This window comes from Coregonus lavaretus (genome assembly GCF_964263955.1).
Source record: "Coregonus lavaretus genome assembly, chromosome: 2".
Lineage (NCBI taxonomy): Eukaryota > Metazoa > Chordata > Actinopteri > Salmoniformes > Salmonidae > Coregonus > Coregonus lavaretus.
In genome coordinates, this window is record NC_139989.1 from 19,144,688 (window position 1) to 19,165,570 (window position 20,883).

At 43.4% G+C, this 20,883-nt stretch overlaps 1 protein-coding gene across 1 annotated transcript in view; it reads left to right on the forward strand.

Moving 5' to 3' along the window:
- Positions 1 to 1,229: 1,229 nt before the first annotated feature.
- Positions 1,230 to 20,883, forward strand: part of LOC311102960 (voltage-dependent L-type calcium channel subunit beta-1-like) — a gene marked incomplete at its 5' end in the record, with an annotated part of 87,530 nt that continues 67,876 nt past the window's right edge. The window contains one exon of the mRNA XM_084144457.1: positions 1,230 to 1,262. Coding sequence (XP_084000583.1) covers positions 1,230 to 1,262 — 33 coding nt within the window. The remainder of the gene's footprint in view (positions 1,263 to 20,883) is intronic.

The following is a 20,883-nucleotide window of genomic DNA, read 5'->3' on the forward strand; positions in this document are numbered from 1 at the left end:
CCTACTCCCTGAGGTCTTCTGTGACCCTGTAGTGTAGCCTAACTCATATGGACTCTATTTGTGGCGGTTGCTCCCGCTTTTTGCCCCCGCTTCACACACAGTGACACAGCGGGGGTTGGTGTTCTCACGTTCTCACATTATTTCACATTTGAGCCTGTTTCTGCTACATGAGCACTGAGATGATATTGTCACAATTTCAAGGGCACACAAACACACATTGCACCGAACCCACTCAGGGGGCCTCTGGTGTGTAATTACAAAAAGATGGTTTCCCAAAAGCATCTTGAGGCTAAATTCACCGTTAGAACCATAAGATGCTTTTGGGAAACCGGGCCATGGTCGTTTGAAGTTAGATGACTTCTATTACAGTAACCACTACAGTCACCCAGCGGACCCCAATAAACTGAATGAAGAATGTTCAAAGTACATGTATCCGTTTTTTTGTGGCCTATTGGGCATTGATCATGCCTCTGTGCATAATCTGCGTATGGCATATTTTAAACATAGTAAAGATAATTATTTCCTGAAGTTTGGTTTTAGGAACATGTGTTGGGCTTCTATGTACAGTAAGTTTAAGTCTTTACCCTTCCTCTCCTCAAAGTGTAACCTCTTCAAGGCATAGCCAAACACATGTAAACTCTCAAGATCACACACTCACACAGAAATTAAAAGCTGCTGCAGCTGCTTTCGGTGCATTCTGGAATTTTCAGGCCTGCCCTGTTGGCCAGAGTTCTTACTTCCTAACTGGCTATGTGTGTTTGTTCAGGCTATGTATGTATGTATGTATGTATGTGTGTGTGTGTGTGTGTGTGTGTGTGTGTGTGTGTGTGTGTGTGTGTGTGTGTGTGGAGGGAGGGAGGGAGGGAGGGTTTCAGGGGGGCTTGTTTTTGGGGGCTGGAGAACGGTCGCAGCGCACTGAAGGAGTGTTTTCCCAGCGTGGGAAAGAAGAGGCTCGTCTCTCTCTCTGCCTCTCAGCCGGTACAGGACAGGACTGGGCCATACAAGGGCTGAAACTCCCAATGCCAAACTCCAAACTTCCAACTTTTTGTGGGTTACTTTACTGTAGTCTATGTAGTTTCAGTGTGTTTTACTGAAAGGAGCCAAGGAGTACTGTAGGAGTAGGAGTTCCTCTCTCTGTGCTGGGACTGGGAGGAGATGGTCAGTAGCTGAGGAGTTTTTCTCCCGGACCGGGCAGAGCAGGAGCAACAGCAGAGCCGGGTAGGGCAGATATGTATCTCTCCGGCAGTGAGGAGTCTGACGTGGTGAGTAGACACAACATCAGAGACACATACTGTAAACATACTTAGCCTACACATTCTGAGGCTATCTATCTGTATGCTTCACAGATTCAGCAGTAGTTATCTCGTTCTCTCTTGTTCTTTCTCACTCTCCACTCTGAACAATGGAGGAGAGTTCTGGAATCTTGAAAAATTTAGTTTTCACTCCAAAGGGCATAATCTTGGGCTTCCTATTTTGTCTCCTTAGAACTTTTCCTGGAAGTCAATTTGTTGCTCGAGAGTGTCGCGGCTCTGGCTCTTATGTAGCGTGCCTACGGGGGTAATTTTGGGAGTAGCGGATTATTTGGGAATCTTGTCTGAATTTGCGACTCAAGGTTACTAGCCTGAAGTGGAAAGCTGCAACAGTTGTTAACGGCTCATGTGAAGTTAGGAAAATAAACACCTGGAACATGGGACATGCCTGGTCCTCTGGTTACAGAGACTGTTTAGTTAGTGAACACATAGCATTTACAAGGCCCACTTTCTTTAGCCGTGGCTGTTCAGAACTCCTTGTCATTTTTTTCTCTGCCTTTGCTCATCTACCTCTGTCTGACTGTAAAGATCTCTGTATCATATTACTTCTGACTGTAGCCCATTTATTTGATGGAGACTATGAAAGCAACATCATTTGATTTAAAACATGAACTGACCATTTCAAGGTTTACTACATTGTTTTCTGTAGTGCATTTTTTTACACTCTAGTTCATTTAGCTACCTCTTTGTTTGAACCCCTTAAAGGGATACTTCGGGATTTTGTGATTTTGGGTAATAATCGAATTACCCAGAGTCAGATACCATTTTTATGTCTCTGCATGCAGTTTGAAGGAAGTTGAAGGTAGCATATCATTAGCTTAGCACACTTGCTGAAAGTCAATGGGCATGTACTAGCCAGCTCCTGTCAAAAGCAGGGAATTAGACCTTCTAACTACTCCAAAGCTGAGTGACTAGCACTTTGTACTCTAAGTATTCTTTACATTTATATATGAAATTATAATATTTTTATAATAGTTGTTTTTAAAGCATTAATTTTTTGTTCTTTTTTTTAACCGAACTACGCATTTCAGTCAGCCGCTGTGACGTTGGGCACGTTGGGCGCAAGAATAGGTTGTGCGGGAGTGTAAACACAGTTGGCCAGCTGAGACAACAGGACAGCAGCAGTTTTGAACGAGTTCGCTAGATATTAAGTAAGCAAAGTGTGGGAAGAGCACAACAACAGACTGCCATTGCAAAATTAAAATCACAGTGCAGTTATCATAAAACTACCACTAACAGGTCCCGAACATCATCATAAAGGGAAACATTTAAATTAAACAAATACCTAACGCAACAATGCTGTAACGTTAGTAGGAGGAGATATGCATCTTTCAATTTATTTGTCACGGATATAAAGGTCTCTCCACACGTCATCCTCGTCAACAGTTGAAAAAAAGAGTGAGACAGCAGCAAAGTATTTTATGGCAATACTTGAAGATGTTAAATGAGAAGGTTGTGAAATGCTAACTTTGCGAGGTGTAATTGAGCTACAGTGGCAGTACAGATGCAATGCTGAAAGGGAGACACCGTGAGACCCAACCTGTTGCTGGCAACAGTTGCCCTAATGGCATATCTAGAACCAGACTACAGTGAGGGAAATAAGTATTTGATCCCCTGCTGATTTTGTACGTTTGCCCACTGACAAAGAAATGATCAGTCTATAATTTTAATGGTAGGTTTATTTGAACAGTGAGAGACAGAATAACACCAAAAAAATCCAGAAAAACGCATGTCAAAAATTTTATAAATTGATTTGGATTTTAATGAGGGAAATCAGTGTTTGACCCCCTCTCAATCAGAAAGATTTCTGGCTCCCAGGTGTCTTTTATACAGGTAACGAGCTGAGATTAGGAGCACACTCTTAAAGGGAGTGCTCCTAATCTCAGTTTGTTACCTGTATAAAAGACACCTGTCCACAGAAGCAATCAATCAATCAGATTCCAAACTCTCCACCATGGCCAAGACCAAAGAGCTCTCCAAGGATGTCAGGGACAAGATTGTAGACCTACACAAGGCTGGAATGGGCTACAAGACCATCGCCAAGCAGCTTGGTGAGAAGGTGACAACAGTTGGTGCGATTATTCGCAAATGGAAGGAACACAAAAGAACTGTCAATCTCCCTCGGCCTGGGGCTCCATGTAAGATCTCACCTCGTGGAGTTGCAATGAGGTCTTGACCAGGTTTGCACACACTGCAGCAGGGATTTTGGCCCACTCCTCCATACAGACCTTCTCCAGATCCTTCAGGTTTCAGGGCTGTCGCTGGGCAATACGGACTTTCAGATCCCTCCAAAGATTTTCTATTGGGTTCAGGTCTGGAGACTGGCTAGGCCACTCCAGGACCTTGAGATGCTTCTTACGGAGCCACTCCTTAGTTGCCCTGGCTGTGTGTTTCGGGTCGTTGTCATGCTGGAAGACCCAGCCACGACCCATCTTCAATGCTCTTACTGAGGGAAGGAGGTTGTTGGCCAAGATCTCGCGATACATGGCCCCATCCATCCTCCCCTCAATACGGTGCTGTCGTCCTGTTCCCTTTGCAGAAAAGCATCCCCAAAGAATGATGTTTCCACCTCCATGCTTCATGGTTGGGATGGTGTTCTTGGGGTTGTACTCATCCTTCTTCTTCCTCCAAACACGGCGAGTGGAGTTTAGACCAAAAAGCTCTATTTTTGTCTCATCAGAACACATTACCTTCTCCCATTCCTCCTCTGGATCATCCAGATGGTCATTGGCAAACTTCAGACAGGCCTGGACATGCGCTGGCTTGAGCAGGGGGACCTTGCGTGCGCTGCAGGATTTTAATCCATGACGGCGTAGTGTGTTACTAATGGTTTTCTTTGAGACTGTGGTCCCAGCTCTCTTCAGGTCATTGACCAGGTCCTGCTGTGTAGTTCTGGGCTGATCCCTCACCTTCCTCATGATCATTGATGCCCCACGAGGTGAGATCTTGCATGGAGCCCCCAGACCGAGGGTGATTGACCGTCATCTTGAACTTCTTCCATTTTCTAATAATTGCGCCAACAGTTGTTGCCTTCTCACCAAGCTGCTTGCCTTTTGTCCTGTAGCCCATCCCAGCCTTGTGCAGGTCTACTATTTTATCCCTGATGTCCTTACACAGCTCTCTGGTCTTGGCCATTGTGGAGAGGTTGGAGTCTGTTTGATGGAGTGTGTGGACAGGTGTATTTTATACAGGTAACGAGTTCAAACAGGTGCAGTTAATACAGGTAATGAGTGGAGAACAGGAGGGCTTCTTAAAGAAAAACTAACAGGTCTGTGAGAGCCGGAATTCTTACTGGTAGGTAGGTGATCAAATACTTATGTCATGCAATAAAATGCAAATTAATTACTTAAAAATCATACAATGTGATTTTCTGGATTTTTGTTTTAGATTCCGTCTCTCAGTTGAAGTGTACCTATGATAAAAATTACAGACCTCTACATGCTTTGTAAGTAGGAAAACCTGCAAAATTGGCAGTGTATCAAATACTTGTTCTCCCCACTTTACATGCCCGTCTGAAGTTTGCCAATGAACATCTGAATGTTTCAGAGGAGAACTGGGTGAAAGTGTTGTGGTCAGATGAGACCAAAATGGAGCTCTTTGTCATCAACTCAACTCGCCGTGTTTGGAGGAGGAGGAATGCTGCCTATGACCCCAAGAACACCATCCCCACCGTCAAACATGGAGGTGGAAACATTATGCTTTGGGGGTGTTTTTCTGCTAAGGGGACAGGACAACTTCACCGCATCAAAGGGGCCATGTACCGTCAAATCTTGGGTGAGAACCTCCTTCCCTCAGCCAGGGCATGGATGGGTATTCCAGCATGACAATGACCCAAAACACACGGCCAAGGCAACAAAGGAGTGGCTCAAGAAGAAGCACATTAAGGTCCTGGAGTGGCCTAGCCAGTCTCCAGACCTTAATCCCATAGAACATCTGTGGAGGGAGCTGAAGGTTCGAGTTGCCAAACGTCAGACTCGAAACCTTAATGACTTGGAGAAGATCTGCAAAGAGGAGTGGGACAAAATCCCTCCTGAGATGTGTGCAAACCTGGTGGCCAACTACAAGAAACATCTGACCTCTGTGATTGCCAACAAGGGTTTTGCCACCAATTACTAAGTCATGTTTTGCAGAGGGGTCAAATACTTATTTCCCTCATTAAAATGCAAATCAATTTATAACATTTTTGACATGCGTTTTTCTGGATTTTTTTGTTGTTATTCTGTCTCTCACTGTTCAAATAAACCTACCATTAAAATTATAGACTGATCATTTCTTTGTCAGTGGGCAAACATACAAAATCAGCAGGGGATCAAATACTTTTTTCCCTCACTGTACAAGATGCCATGTCGAAAAACCTTGACGGCCCGGATGAAGAAATTGTACAATGATTGCTCTGCAAGTAGTCCTACAAAGCGTTAGCTCTCAAATACAATACGTGGCGCAACAGATTATTGGACTTCTATGAATGCGCCATTATACATCACTGCAACGACACATCACATTGATGAGAAGTGGGACATGAAGTCCTATGTACTACTGACAACTGAGAACATGGAACATGGAAGAGAGACACACAGCAGAAAAACTAAAACGGTATTAACTAACGTGAGTGCCGTCTGGTGGGGTTTCTACTAGATATCACAGCCACAAAGTCAAAGTTGGCTATGTCTTAAAAATGTATGGAAACATTTGCTTTTTGGTCTTAATTTAGGGTTAGGCATAAGGTTAGCAGTGTGGTTAATGTTAGGTTTAAAATCACATTTTAAGAAAATTAATTATAGAAATAGGCAGGGTCAATTACTTTGTGGATGTGGTAATTAGTGACGACCGTCTGGTAGGTAGCCAGGTCTGCGGTAGACTGAACTGCATTGCCCCTTAGTGGTCATATGCAGGGCCATATCTGAATTGTGAATTCATGTCATTTTCTGTTCGTTTTTTTGGGGGGGAAATAAAAATGGCAGTTTAAACGTTAAGAACATTTGTACATTTGTCACATCCCTAATGTAAGCGTGTGTGTGTATGTGTGTGTGCTGTGTGTGTGTGTGAACGTGAGCTTGTGTGCGCTGTGTGTGTGTGTGTGTGTGTGTGTTTGTGTGTGTTAGGAATGTCTGTACATGCATGTGTGTTGTGTGTGTGTTAAATGGTGTTTGATGTGTGTGATTGAGTAGACAGTGCTGAAATCTGGCAGAGCCCTCTGTGTGTTAATGACAGTCAGAATGAGGTGACTGTCATGAGCTATCCTCCCTCTAATAACCCACACACAGGTACATCCCAAATGGCACCCTATTCCCTATTCGGTGCACTACTTTTTACCAGAGCCCTATGGGCTCACTATAAAGGTACTAGAGTGCCATTTTGGATGCAGCCATGATCTTCTTCACACCTAATTAACTCTGTCCATGTGAAAGGTTAGCCTTAAAGTGGAACTGACAGCGTTTAAGCTACTTTGCAGATATGAAACAAACAGACAATCATAATATCAGTCAAAAACTATTACATTCCCAGTTTAAGCTACAAAACCAACTTTATAAGAGGTTTTAAAAATAGGTTCTATTTGACTCAAAATTCCATGAAACTCGACCAAAACAATGGAAATGCCATGGATACGCGTGGGGGAATGATCCCGAATCTCCTCTTTGCCCCCCAGCAAAATATTGTTTATATGTGTATTTCACACTATGTTGAGGTCAAAATCGAAGTATAATGCTTGTATGGATGTCAACCCTAATACATGTTCATGTCATCAATCAACTGCATTACAGTTAAGAACGACTTTGACTACCACCACCGATTTCTGTATGCTAGCTATGCTAGCAGCTTATACGAATGTGAGTTATCATTTAGCAGTTACTTCTTCTAAACCTGAAAATAACTGGGAACTAGGAACTCTGAAATCTCTGACTTCCAAATTCAATCCGTTCAAGAATACTGGGAACTGGAAAAACTAGCTCCGACTGGGATACATTTTTTGAATGGTCATCCAACTTGGAATTCCAAGTCAGAAACTCGGGCATCTTTCTAGAGCTTTCCAACCTGAAGATCACTGACGTCATAAAACATTTTTTAGTTCCCTGTTGTCTTGAAAGCACCACTAGTAACCACATTGTGGGCCTGTTAAAATGCATCAATCATGACGGATTTTATGAATATCCACTTTGTTAGATCAGATTAGTTGAATATGCGCCAATCCGGCATTCTTCTTCTATCCCCCACGGTCTGCGTTCAATTGAACAATTTTTTCCGCATCTATTGTTGGCAGAAAAGATGGATGCAGTTCAATACCTGATTAATATAATTCCCCAATACAATTCTTGGTAGTCGAGCAAATATTACTATCAGGTTGTAAATCACAGCTGGCCTGGTACATTGTTTGCTGCCTCCAGCCATTCGGGATGGACTTTTTCAGATTCAATGACACAATAATTTGGTCAAAAACTGACAAATGTGACTAAGGCTGGGAATGTCAGTACAATCAAAATAGCCAGGGCAATGATCACAAGTCAGTCATAACGTGGCTAATAGATTAGCTTATATATTTATGTAGGTATTTATTTAGCAAGCTTAAAACCACAGAACCTTACGTTAGCTAGCTAGCTAGCTGCTGGGAGGATGTCATGTCATTGGACGAGTGGGTGAGTGGCCGACTTTTTCACCCCATATCTTTTTACGGTGGCTACAGCTAGAGATGTAGGTCATGTGTCATTTGGTTAGCTAGCAAGAAATGTGAATCACTTTGCTTGCTAGCTATGCTGAACTTGAACGACTGTTATCCACAGTTAGCATATCTCTTAGTTGTCAGTCAAATGTATTTGCCATCGATCAAATGGGCAGGCAGGCAGGCAAGTTTCCATTCAGTTGTCAAAAAGGGGGTTGGGACAAGCATACATTGGCAGGCAAGCTGCAGAAGGGTGAGCAGGCTACTATTCCCCTTTGTTTATCAGTGCAATTTTGACGGCCAACTACAAGTTGAAAAGGTTTGAGAGGGTTTACCTACTGTTCCCTCGTTAGATTTTAGCTCATCTCGCTCTGGCTAATATTAGTTGTTGATGTGCATAGGCATCTGAGGCAGAGATAGCCTACCTCTTCATGGTGGTTTGATCAATAGGACTGTGAAGTTCCCAATTGTAAGAGGAGTCCTGTGGTATTTACATATTTGCAGAAATCCATTCAGGTGTATTTTGTGGGTTTTGCCTGTAAACACACAGTCCAGTTCAAAGTGAATGATGGCAGGCCCATGTGCCAAATGGCTTATTTGCATGTAGGCCTACTGTAGCTCTGATTGGCTATGGCGCGCCGGTCTGTGTAGAGTCCAGTCCTGGACAAGACTGACACGTTTTTATTCCGTTTTATTTACTGCAGTGTCTATTAATTGTCCAAACGCATGGCTGCTTTCCCACTCTATATTGCTATAGAATTTTCACAAATGCCTTACTATACGTCATTCCCAAACATTCTATGAAAATGACCATATCTAAGTGCTCTCTTGTCAGAAAATGTAAAGAAAAGTGTCATATTCTTCCTCGGGGTGTATATGGACAGATTTTAATATGATTTCATGTTTCTAAAACGCTGTCAGTTCCACTTTAAAGGGCATCACTGACACTGGATCATCATTAGAAATATATGGCATTTTTGTGCCACTTTGTTTTGTGTTTGTGTGTGTGTCTTAAAGGTCTTCACAGATCCACCTGTACCCGAATATCCGAGACCCGATCTGGGACCCGAGCGGGTCCGGATCCAGAATTCTAAATAATGTCACAGGCCTGGGTTGGATCTGAAATGATTGTCACGGGTCTCGGGTATGTGTAATTATAACTTATTTGTCCGGAAGGACCCATATAGATCCGAATGCGACTACTGCAGTAGAGAGAGAGAGAGAAATTGTATAATTTATGCTGCTGCTCTTTGCTTTTCACGAGAGTGGCGTGTGTAGCTTGTTGTTGTTGTTGACCAATCATAAGTCATCAATAAATCATCAAAGCGGCAATGGGCTACAGTTTGGAGCCTCCGTTTGGGGCAAAAGTTAGAAGATATCTAATCATTGGAAGATGGAATTAAAATTATGGAATTAAAAGTTAAAGGAGAAGGATAGGCTACAACGACCAAGAGCCAACAGGTAGGCTGCTACTTTATATTCTGAATGGAGTTGTGTTGTTTGTAACTGTGTAGGATGAGAAAGCACATGCAGCCTCAATTAGCCTAGCTAGCTAGCAGCTTCTCCCGGGTTTGATGCAGTCAAGATAGGTACTTCGTAATCATATTGAATGATAAATAACCTAGCTATGGCAGCTATTAGTCTACTATAGCGCGAATCGGCATGGTTGGTTGCGGTCTCTCCTCTCCACCTCCCTCCTCCCTGTTCTCATGTCACTCGCTCACACTCACAGTAGCCTACACACAGCACGGCCCCTGCTAGAGCATCACCTCTCTCTACCTCCTCTCCCATGCGCTTTGTCAGCTCCGGTTAATAAAGTAGCTTAAAGATGTACTTTTCTGTTGCTTCCCTCACTTGGATCGGACCAGGTCTGGATCCGACCAGGTCTATACAGAACGGGTGTAGTTGTCCTCAGTCCGTTCGGAACGGGTCTCTATATTGTAAAATGTATTTATGCATTTCGGGTCCAGATGGGAAAGCCCAGGTCCATTTTGGAACGTTTTGGACCCGTGAAGTCCTCTAGTGTGTCTGTCTGTCCGCCTGTCTGTGTGTGTGCCTGTGTGTGTGGGTATCTCTGTGTCTGTATCAGTCTGTCCTTATGAGTCTGTGACTGTGTGTCTGTGACACTGTGTGTCTGTGACAGATGCTGTTGTCTATCTTCCTGTTCCCTAGTTGACTCATTTGGGGTGTGAGCGAGAGCTGGAGACAGACAGCCCAGCAAACCGGGAACATTCCCAGGACCTTAGCTAACATTCCCATTAAGTTTTAGTTAGGGTTTTATCTAACGTTAGGATGATAACATCCCAGAAACATTCATGTGTTATTCAAAAATATGTTATTTGTGTTATTTGTTCTCCTAACATTCACCAAAATGTTGTGCACAACATCTGTAACAACCACCACAGAACATTCCCCAAAGGTTCTTATTAAGTTTCCAGGTAATGTAATAACAAAATGTGTTCTGGGAACATTCTTGCAAGATCAGGCAAATGTTTTATACAAACATTGTGTAATCATCAGCACACTTTTGGGGCAACCTAATTAATGTTCTGGGAACATTCACAGAACCAATTTTGTCTCCTCCCAATCATCTGTTTGCTGTTCCAGTCAAACTAGCCTGCAAATACCAATGGCACACATACTGACACATGTATAGAAATACTTTTTATTTGTATTTATTTTATTGACAGATACATTTTTAAATGTACATGGGGGGACAGATGAGAGGGATATTCACCTTATTTTCAACGGAAATATGGGCGGGGTCAGTTGAGGTATTTTTGTGGGGGACTTCCTGTTAAGCACTTCTGGCCAATAGTTCGCAGCTAGCTAGCTAGCTAACTAACTCAGTATCGCTTCTCACAACTTTCCAAACATGGATTCATGCAAAATGGGCATTTTATGTACGTTAAGGGGATGCCACAATAACTGGCAGAAATGGAAACTGTTCATGGAGCAGAGTGTTTTGACCACCAAACTTTTTTGAGGAGCGAGTGCAGTTGTGAGGTGGCTTTTGATTTGCACCCACCTCCTAAGGACGAGGAGTCTTTTCGGCTTTGGCTCAAAGCATTGAACTTGAAGAAACCACCAAACCAACCGTATGTGTGTTCCTATCACTTTGTGGACAAGAGGCCAACTGAAGAGCTATGATGCTATGATGCTCCAGTACAGACCAGAAGGCGACATCTCATCAGGACATCAACACATACAGGTAGCTGTTAGCTAGCTGCTACTCGCTAGCTGCTACTCGCTAGCTATCGTCACAGATGGGTGTCCTGAATCAGGCAGAAGTTAGCTAGCTTAGCTAATTATGCTCCTAGTTGGTAGCCACTCCTAAATCCTAACATACTGTAGCTAGCTAACTGTTGCCTAGCTTACTCACTTAGCTGGATAGCTTGAGGGCAGCCCATCTGATACAGTGTTGCTAGCTAACTAGCCTAGTTAGTCCCTACATTGTTAGCTATCCAATAACTTCTGTCTGACAATGTCTCCCCCATGCAATGATAATCCCTGTCATTGCTGGCATGCCACTGGTGATGCTCATGAAATGTCTAACAAGCTAAATTATTAGTTCAAGTGTTTTCTTTTTTTTTCCTAACCATGACCAGTAGGCTGTCTGTGTATTTTATTGTGTTAAACTTGTAGTCTCTCTTATGTTTGTTTGACAGATGAAGACAACTGTGGTGATGCAGAGTCTGATCTGAGTGTGCCAATGCCACCGCAGCATGAACATGCTGATACTCAATGGGAGGTTCCAGCACTGACTAATCACAGCTACGTGTCAAGAGAACCAGTCAACAAGCCCACCTGCCACAAACAAACCCAATGTGGTGGTGCAGAGCCATTGACCCACACCATCCTGAAGAATGCCACTAGCTCAGTGTTGTATACTGGCCTTCCTCTTATTGTTTTCTTTGACCATGTAGTGTTTCTGCAGAAATTCTATACGGCTAACTTCAAAATGGATACCACTGATCAAATACTGATAACCTTGATGAAGCTGAAGCTGAATCTACTCCAGGGTGATCTTGCTGAACGCTTTGCTGTGTCCCAGGGAGTAGTGAGCAGAGTCCTTTCCTACTGGATTGACACAATGGAGGAGCACATGAGGATCTACATTCCATGGGTGCCGAGGGAGACGATCCAGAACACAATGCTTCAGCGTTTCAAAGAGAAGTTCCCCAACACCACTTGCATCATCGACTGCTATGAAACCACTCTTCAGAAAGCACACAATCTCGATTCCAGAGGGGAGTCATACAGCCACTATTATTCCAGCAATACTCTCAAGTATTTGGTTGCCATTGCTGCATGTGGACTCGTTATGTTAATTTCTCCTGCATATAGAGGCAGATGCGGTGACAAGTTCATCATCCAAAACTCTGGCTTCCTGGAATACCTTAGGCCTGGTGATGAAGTTATGGCAGACAGGGGCTTCACCATCCGAGATCTGCTGTATGAGAGGAAGGTAAACCTTGCCATACCAGCCTTCACTCAGAAAGGAGGCCAGCTGTCTGACGAGGATGTCACAAGCACGAGAAGGATAGCTAATGTACATATACATGTTGAGAGAGTTATCAGACGACTCAAGGTGTTCAAAATCCTCTCCCAGACTGTTCCCATAAACCTGATGCACAAAATTGACAAAGTCCTTAGAATCTGTGCAGCACTTGTTAACATGCAGGGTGAGATCATCCATGAGGATGCAGAGTGAGCAGTGAGAATATTCATACATATGAAATGTAACTTTATACACTATGTGTATATACAGTTGAAGTCAGAAGTTTACATATACTTAGGTTGGAGTCATTAAAACTCGTTTTTCAACCACTCCACAAATTTCTTGTTAACAAACTCTAGTTTTGGCAAGTCGGTTAGAACATCTACGTTGTGCATGACACAAGTAATTTTTCAACAATTGTTTACAGACAGATTATTTCACTTATAATTCACTGTATCACAATTTCAGTGGGTCAGAAGTTTACATACACTAAGTTGACTGTGCCTTTAAACAGCTTGGAAAATTCCAGAAAATGATGTCATGGCTTTAGAAGCTTCTGATAGGCTAATTGACATCATTTGAGTCAATTGGAGGTGCACCTGTGGATGTATTTCAAGGCCTACCTTCAAACTCAGTGCCTCTTTCCTTGACATCATGGGAAAATCAAAAGAAATCAGCCAAGACCTCAGAAAAAGAATTGTAGACCTCCACAAGTCTGGTTCATCCTTAGGAGCAATTTCCAAACGCCTGAAGGTACCACGTTCATCTGTACAAACAATAGTAAGCAAGTATAAACACCATGGGACCATGCAGCCGTCATACCGCTCAGGAAGGAGACGCGTTCTGTCTCCTAGAGATTTACGTACTTTGGTGCGGAAAGTGCAAATCAATCCCAGAACAACAGCAAAGGACCTTGTGAAGATGCTGGAGGAAACAGGTACAAAAGTATCTATAACCACAGTAAAACGAGTCCTATATCAACAAAACCTGCCGCTCAGCAAGGAAGAAGCCACTGCTCCAAAACCGTCATAAAAAAGCCAGACTACGGTTTGCAACTGCACATGGGGACAAAGATCGTACTTTTTGGAGAAATGTCCTCTGGTCTGATAAAACTAAAATAGAACTGTTTGGCCATAATGACCATCGTTATGTTTGGAGGAAAAAGGGGGTAACTTGCAAGCTGAAGAACGCCATCCCAACCGTGAAGCACGGGGGTGGCAGCATCATGCTGTGGGGGTGCTTTGCTGCAGGAGGGACTGGTGCACTTCACAAAATAGATGGCATCATGAGGAAGGAAAATTATGTGGATATATTGAAGCAATATCTCAAGGCATCAGTCAGGAAGTTAAAGGTTGGTCGCAAATGGGTCTTCCAAATGGACAATGACCCCAAGCATACTTCCAAAGTTGTGGCAAAATGGCTTAAGGACAACAAAGTCAAGGTATTGGAGTGGCCATCACAAAGCCCTGACCTAAATCCTATAGAAAATGTGTGGGCAGAACTGAAAAAGCGTGTGCGAACAAGGAGGCCTACAAACCTGACTCAGTTACACCAGCTCTGTCAGGAGGAATGGGCCAAAATTCACCAACTTATTGTGGGAGCTTGTGGAAGGCTACCTGAAACGTTTGACCTAAGTTTAAAAATGTAAAGGCAATGTTACCAAATACTGATTGAGTGTATATAAACTTCTGACCCACTGGGAATATGATGAAAGAAATAAAAGCTGAAATAAATTATTCTCTCTACTATTATTTTGACATTTCACATTCTTAAAATAAAGTGGTGATCCTAACTGATCTAAGACAGGGAGTTCTTACTATAATTAAATGTCAGGAATTGTGAAAAACTGAGTTTAAATGTATTTGGCTAATGTATATGTAAACTTCCGACTTCAACTGTACATGTGGGTAGAGTTAAAGTGACTATGCATAAATAGTAAACAGAGTAGCAGCAGCGTAAAAGAGGGGGGTGGGGTGGGGTGGGGTGGGGTGGGGTGGGGGGCAGTGCAAATAGTCCAGGTAGCCATGATTAGCTGTTCAGGAGTCTTATGGTTTGGGGGTAGAAGCTGTTGAGAAGCCTTTTGGACCTAGACTTGGCGCTCCGGTACCGCTTGCCGTGCAGTGGTCCTCTGTAGCTCAGCTGGTAGAGCACGGCGCTTGTAACGCCAAGGTAGTGGGTTCGATCCCCGGGACCACCCATACACAAAAATGTATGCACGCATGACTGTAAGTCGCTTTGGATAAAAGCGTCTGCGAAATGGCATATTATTATTATTATTATTATTATTATTATTATTAGAACAGTCTATGACTAGGGTGGCTTGAGTTTTGACAATTTTTAGGGCCTTCCTCTGACACCACCGGGTATAGAGGTCCTGTATGTCAGGAAGCTTGGCCCCAGTGATGTACTGGGCCGTACGCACTACCCTCTGTAGTGCCTTGCGGTCGGAGGCCGAGCAGTTGCCATACCAGGTAGTGATGCAACCAGTCAGGATGCTCTCCATGGTGCAGCTGTAGTACCTTTTGAGGATCTGAGGACCCATGCCAAATCTTTTCAGTTTCCTGAGGGGGAATAGGTTTTGTCGTGCCCTCTTCACGACTGTCTTGGTGTGTTTGGACCATGATAGTTTGTTGGTGATGTGGACACCAAGGAACTTGAAGCTCTCAACCTGTTCCACTACAGCCCCGTCGATGAGAATGTTCAGTCCTCTTTTTTTCCCTGTAGTCCACAATCATCTCCTTTGTCTTGATCACGTTGAGGGAGAAGTTGTTATCCTGGCACCACACGGCCAGGTCTCTGACCTCCTCCCTATAGGCTGTCTCATCGTTGTCGGTGATCAGGAAGTTAAAGCTTGGTCGCAAATGGGTCTTCCAAATGTTCAATGACCCCAAGCATACTTCCAAAGTTGTGGCAAAATGGCTTAAGGACAACAAAGTCAAGGTATTGGAGTGGCCATCACAAAGCCTAAGACCTCAATCCTATATAAATTTTGTGGGATTAAATGTCAGGAATTGTGAAAAACTTGAGTTTAAATGTATTTGGCTAAGGTGTATGTAAACTTCCGACTTCAACTGTATAGTTTCCTGTTTAATCAGAATCATTTTAATGTTCCTACATTAGAAATGTACTGTACTTTGCCTGTTCCTGATAATTACAGACATCAAGTAGGTGCTGTTATCATCCCTTCTTCAATCTATGTAAAATACATTTTCTTCAACACCAAAATGTCTCTAACAGACCAAGAGGGAAGACAACTGTTTATGAAGTGCCACACTGTTTTCTTAATTTGTGCCATTGAAAACCAAACCCAGAATCAAACTGAAAACACATTTGAAACCCTTAGACATGCCTCCTCGTCCTTCATTTCAAAATGTTAAGTATGAAAGAAAATGTCAACAAAGTTGAATTTCATGGTGTTTTTATTAACATCATCATTTGCCAAGTGCAAGATGAATTACGGTATGCTTAGATAAGTTAATGAAGTGCCATATGAAAAGAAAGCGCTATTCAAGGTACAATTAAAAATATTTGTAAATCATAAGGTGTTATCCGTAGGCATTAGATAAACATGTATGAAGAGAGCTGTACAATTTGGCAAATATAATCAGGTAAATGTGCATATGAAGAGAACTGTGCAAGGCAAAAAAAACACCAATAAAGAGTTATGCTGAGAAAATAAGGTAGAGCTGACAGAGAGCTTTACAAGGCACAAAATATAGGAACTATTTAAAAACACAGAAGTGTTAGGCCCCTAGATACCACATAGATTAACATATTTGGAGCACAGAGTTAGTCTGTTTGCCAGAGAACAGTTCAGTCAGAGACTCACACTTCTTACTCAGAATAGGACATTTGATTTCTAGAAGTTCTTGAGAGTTTAACATTCCATCTGGGCTTGAAGAAAGCCATGGCTCCTTGACACTCACTACTGTGCCTCTACTCTCCAGACTAAACCCGCAGCTCTTCATCCATGTGTAGGCCACCTGCTCGTTCTCCTTGCCATATGTGGTTGCGGAGTTCCCATGGAACCTGTGGAAGAGATGCTCCCGCACAAAGTTGTCGGGATTTGTTGAGGTGCGCAGCAGTGATCCGAAGTTTACGCGCATCATACCACGCATGCGAGGCACTCTGTGCTTTAGTGACCTCCTCCAAGCTGGCACATTTACACTCCTCCAGCTTAACATAAATGTCATAAAATGACAAGCATTTCTGACACTGCATGTTGATACCGTGTTCACCACGAGGCTGCTGTAGCTGTGTGGCTGCTGCTGGAACCTGATAACTGTTTGGTTTAGCTTTGATGCACTTGTGCAGAAGGCTCCCCACTGGAACATTGGCCCCTTCCAAACTCTTCTTAAGTGCATTGTGGGAGTGGTACGCAGGAGTTGGAGGTAGAGATGGAGAAGCGGCTGGGGTGCTGTCAGAGAACTCGTCACTTGGTTGCTGACGTTTGAAACAGATCTCGCTCAACCTTTTTGGAGATAAATTCCGCTGCGTCTCCAAGTTCCACTGGCATTGCTCATCTGTACAGGACACCCCTGTCAATCCGCCATACACAGCATTCTGTACTTTCAACAAAACACTACTGTTAGAATGGTCAATTACAGTACAGAACACTCATTTACATGGTGTACACAGCTGACTAGTTTACACAGTTTCCTTTAAACTAGTAGGTTTAGATTATGTTGGTAATTTCCTTTGTAAAAGGAAAACTCACCTTGATTCTGTACCTACCTCATTGCCATTCGAGATTAGACTGATATACTTACACAATGAGCCATTGAAACCAAAACCGTGTGTGCATGTTGTAATAGTTAACATTATCAGTTCTGGTCAGTGATATGGTATCATCACAATTAGCTAGCTAGCTAAGTAACTAGCTAATGTCAAACGTATCAGTCATAGAAAGGGTTATGATAAACAAAATGCCAGCGAGCTAGCTACCTTCCATAGCAATACTTCCCCTGCCCTGCAACACAAGAACACCCTGCAGTCTCCACCGTGCCGACAGATGATACAAGAATCCAGGCAGAATGATGGTGTGTTTTGCTCTGACTGGGCTGGACATCTGCTTGGAGGATCACCAGGTTGTCATCCTCAAGACAGTGAATAAGCACCCGCCCAACTTTCCCGCTGTGGAGGTATTGATATGCCTCTGTGCTTTTGTAGCTCCTCATCTCTGACCCATCCACACCGAGATACTAAATAATTGAAGATGTCTTCGTAGGTGATATCTGGCCATTTTTTCATATTGTCCTCCCACTCTTGAATAATCTGCGGATGTGGCACAGACTTGTCATTCGACTTTGAAAGGTTTTTCTTGGTATGATCCCACGACATTTTGAGCTAGCTAGCTAACATTCGGAAAACGGCAAGAACGCCACAATGGAAGTCCTCCACAAAACAGAACGTTCGGACATTGTTTTGTTTCCGGGTTCTTAAATAAGGTGACTAGAATAGAAAGTGAGTGGCAGTACAGGGGATCAAACCGTTGCGTCCATGGGTAATATGAGGTCTGGGGATGCTAGCACTACCTCTAGACCAGCCCCCAGCACATCAATACTCTGTTTAGAAAGCTGGATTTGAAGTGTCTGTATGATTTTATCATTGACAGGTCATTGTAGTTCTTACTGTACAGGAGATGGATGTGCTCAAGAGTTCTGTATCAACATATTGATCTGAGTTACAACAATGAGAGACAGCCACAGAGCCAGTCGGAAACTCCAACCACTATTACACACTGGGGTGGTGTGTGCGTGTGTCTCTGTGCGTGTGTACGTCCGTGTGTGCGTCAGTCGGTGTGTGTGCGCACGTCCATCCTTGTCTGTGTGTGTGTGAGCGTGTATGTGTGTGTGAGTAATATGTCTGACTCAGCCGGTTGAGGACACATCTCTGTGTAAACGAAATGTGAAGTGACTGGTTCCTATTTCCTCACGCCTTAGGTGACAGAGAGCAGACTATAGTAGTTCTGATATGGACACGTATTACATTACAGGGTTGTTACTACACAGTACACACAACACAACTGGCTGCGGGGGAGCATAATGACCCCAGACAGCGGTACAGAGTGTAATTCAGACTGCTAGGACAGACACTCACGGTACTGGCAGTCGTTTTAATGGGTCTGGTGTTCTGTTATTGTCTGTTGCTGCAGTTAAGATGGACAGGGATGGACTGGGACCAGAAAACAGCTCATATTTTTTCTCTCGACGCCCAAATTAATATCCAAATAATGATCATTCTGCACAAAACCCCAAATGTAGACCGGCCCACTGGGCTAAATATGGACCAGCCATCTGGCATTTGCCCGAACTACCCTATGGCCAATTCGTTTCTGACGATGGAGCTAAAAGTCTCATCAGACAGTCCTCTCATAACCAGCCCAGTGCTCATCAGTCATCCACAAACACCACCTGCCTCCTACACCCAGCTCCTGACACAATATTAATGATGCAATCACAATGAATGAGTGCAGCATTGCCCTCTTCCTAACCATATTCCATTCATCAAACCACCTTCCTTCATCGGCTCCCTGCCTATTAAGGTGGGTTGATTATTCTCTCAATGTTGCCTCTTGTGCTGTGTTACTGCATGGTCCCCTTCTCTCTCCTTTCAAAGTAGTGTGCTCCTAAGCCCCCCTCTCCCTGGCTTTTAACCATCCCTTTAACCAACACTTTTGACCAGGGGATGGCACCCTAGTCCCTATGTAGTGCACTGCTTTTGACCAGAGTCCTATGCACTACATAGGGAATAGGGTGCCATTTGAGACATAGTCCTGCTCCCTAGGACAGTGTGGTTTGATTGACAGCCGGAGAGTCCATCACCTCGATGGATGATGCACTTATCTAACGCACGGAGGAAAAACACTTGGCATGTGGAATGCTGGGTAAACACTTTCCCTTGTTCCTCGAGTGTCACCTTGACATCCACACAGCCAATTCTGCTCCCCGCTCCGCTCCCCACGCCAGAGAAGCCATTACTTCAGTACCCGACCTGCGCACTCACACTTGGACACAGATATGGAAACACGTGCGCATGTAGGAACGCACTCACGCACACTCATTCATTTTTTCTAGCAATCTCTATCTTACACACTCCCCTTTTATTTTTTCTCTCCCCTTTATCTCTCATTTTCTCTTCCTCTCTCTCTCTCTCTCCCTCTCTCTCTCTCCATCTCTCTCTCCCTCTCTCTCTCTCCCTCTCTCTCTCTCTCTCCCTCTCTCTCTCTCTCTCTCTCTCTCTCCCTCCCTCTCTCTCTCTCTCTCTCTCTCTCTCTCTCTCTCTCTCTCTCTCTCTCTCTCTCTCTCTCTCTCTCTCTCTGTCTCTCTCTCCCTCTCTCTCTCCCTCTCTCTCTCTCTCTCTCTCTCCCCCTCTCTCTCTCTCCCTCTCTCTCTCTCTCTCTCTCTCGCTCTCTCTCTCTCTCTCTCTCTCTCTCTCTCTCTCTCTCTCACACACACACACTTTCTCTCTGCTTCCATTCTTCATTCATCAGTTAGAGTGGGAAGCAGTGACAGAAGTCGAATACGTTCTAACTGTACATCTTTTGTCATGTCTCACTTTGTGTGCTATTGTATTTATGCAGTGGAAGGAGACAGTAGTCATAGTGTAATCTATGGGATGATGATTTAATAGACTTTCTGTTGCTGTGAGTGATTTGACATTGACAGGCAGATGGCTATAAAGCAGCAGCCTTTTGTTCCAGCTTAGAATGAACACAGCAACTGTATGAGTCACAAACCAACCACTGGCTCACTGTGGGTGCGTCTCAAATGGCATCCTATTCCCTGTATAGTGCACTACTTTTTTTTGTGTTCCTGAATGTCCACACATGGGTGGTTCCACCAATTTGTTGCCTTTTGAGAATTGTAACATGGTCAAAAAAACATTTGATTTCACCTCATTTTAACATTCTGTCATAAAGAGCACATGTACAACTTCACAAAAAACAAGTTTTCCCATCTCAAGAGATGAAAGTGGCAATATGTAACTTTTTGGGTGACCAACCAAATTCACATCGAAATGTGAGTTATAGATCTATCATTCTACTTGAAAGCAAGTCTAAGAAGCAGTAGATCTGTTCTATGTGCGCTATTTCTATGCTTCCCATTCTTAAGTTTTGTTTTTGCGTCTTTTACTTTCGGTTTTGTACACCAGCTTCAAACAGCTGAAAATACAATATTTTGGGTTATGTAAAATATATTTCACAGCGGTTTAGATGGTACAATGTTTCTCTACACTATACTATCATATTTTGTCACATAAACTGCAATTAGGCTAACTATTAGAGTGTTAGCAACCAGGAAATGGTGGAGCGTTTTCTGCATAGTGCAACAACAAATAATAACAAAAATACTATAAAGTGCCAAATAAAGTAACAGGGTTGATGACTTCATCTTAAATCAGCCATAAATCCCCTT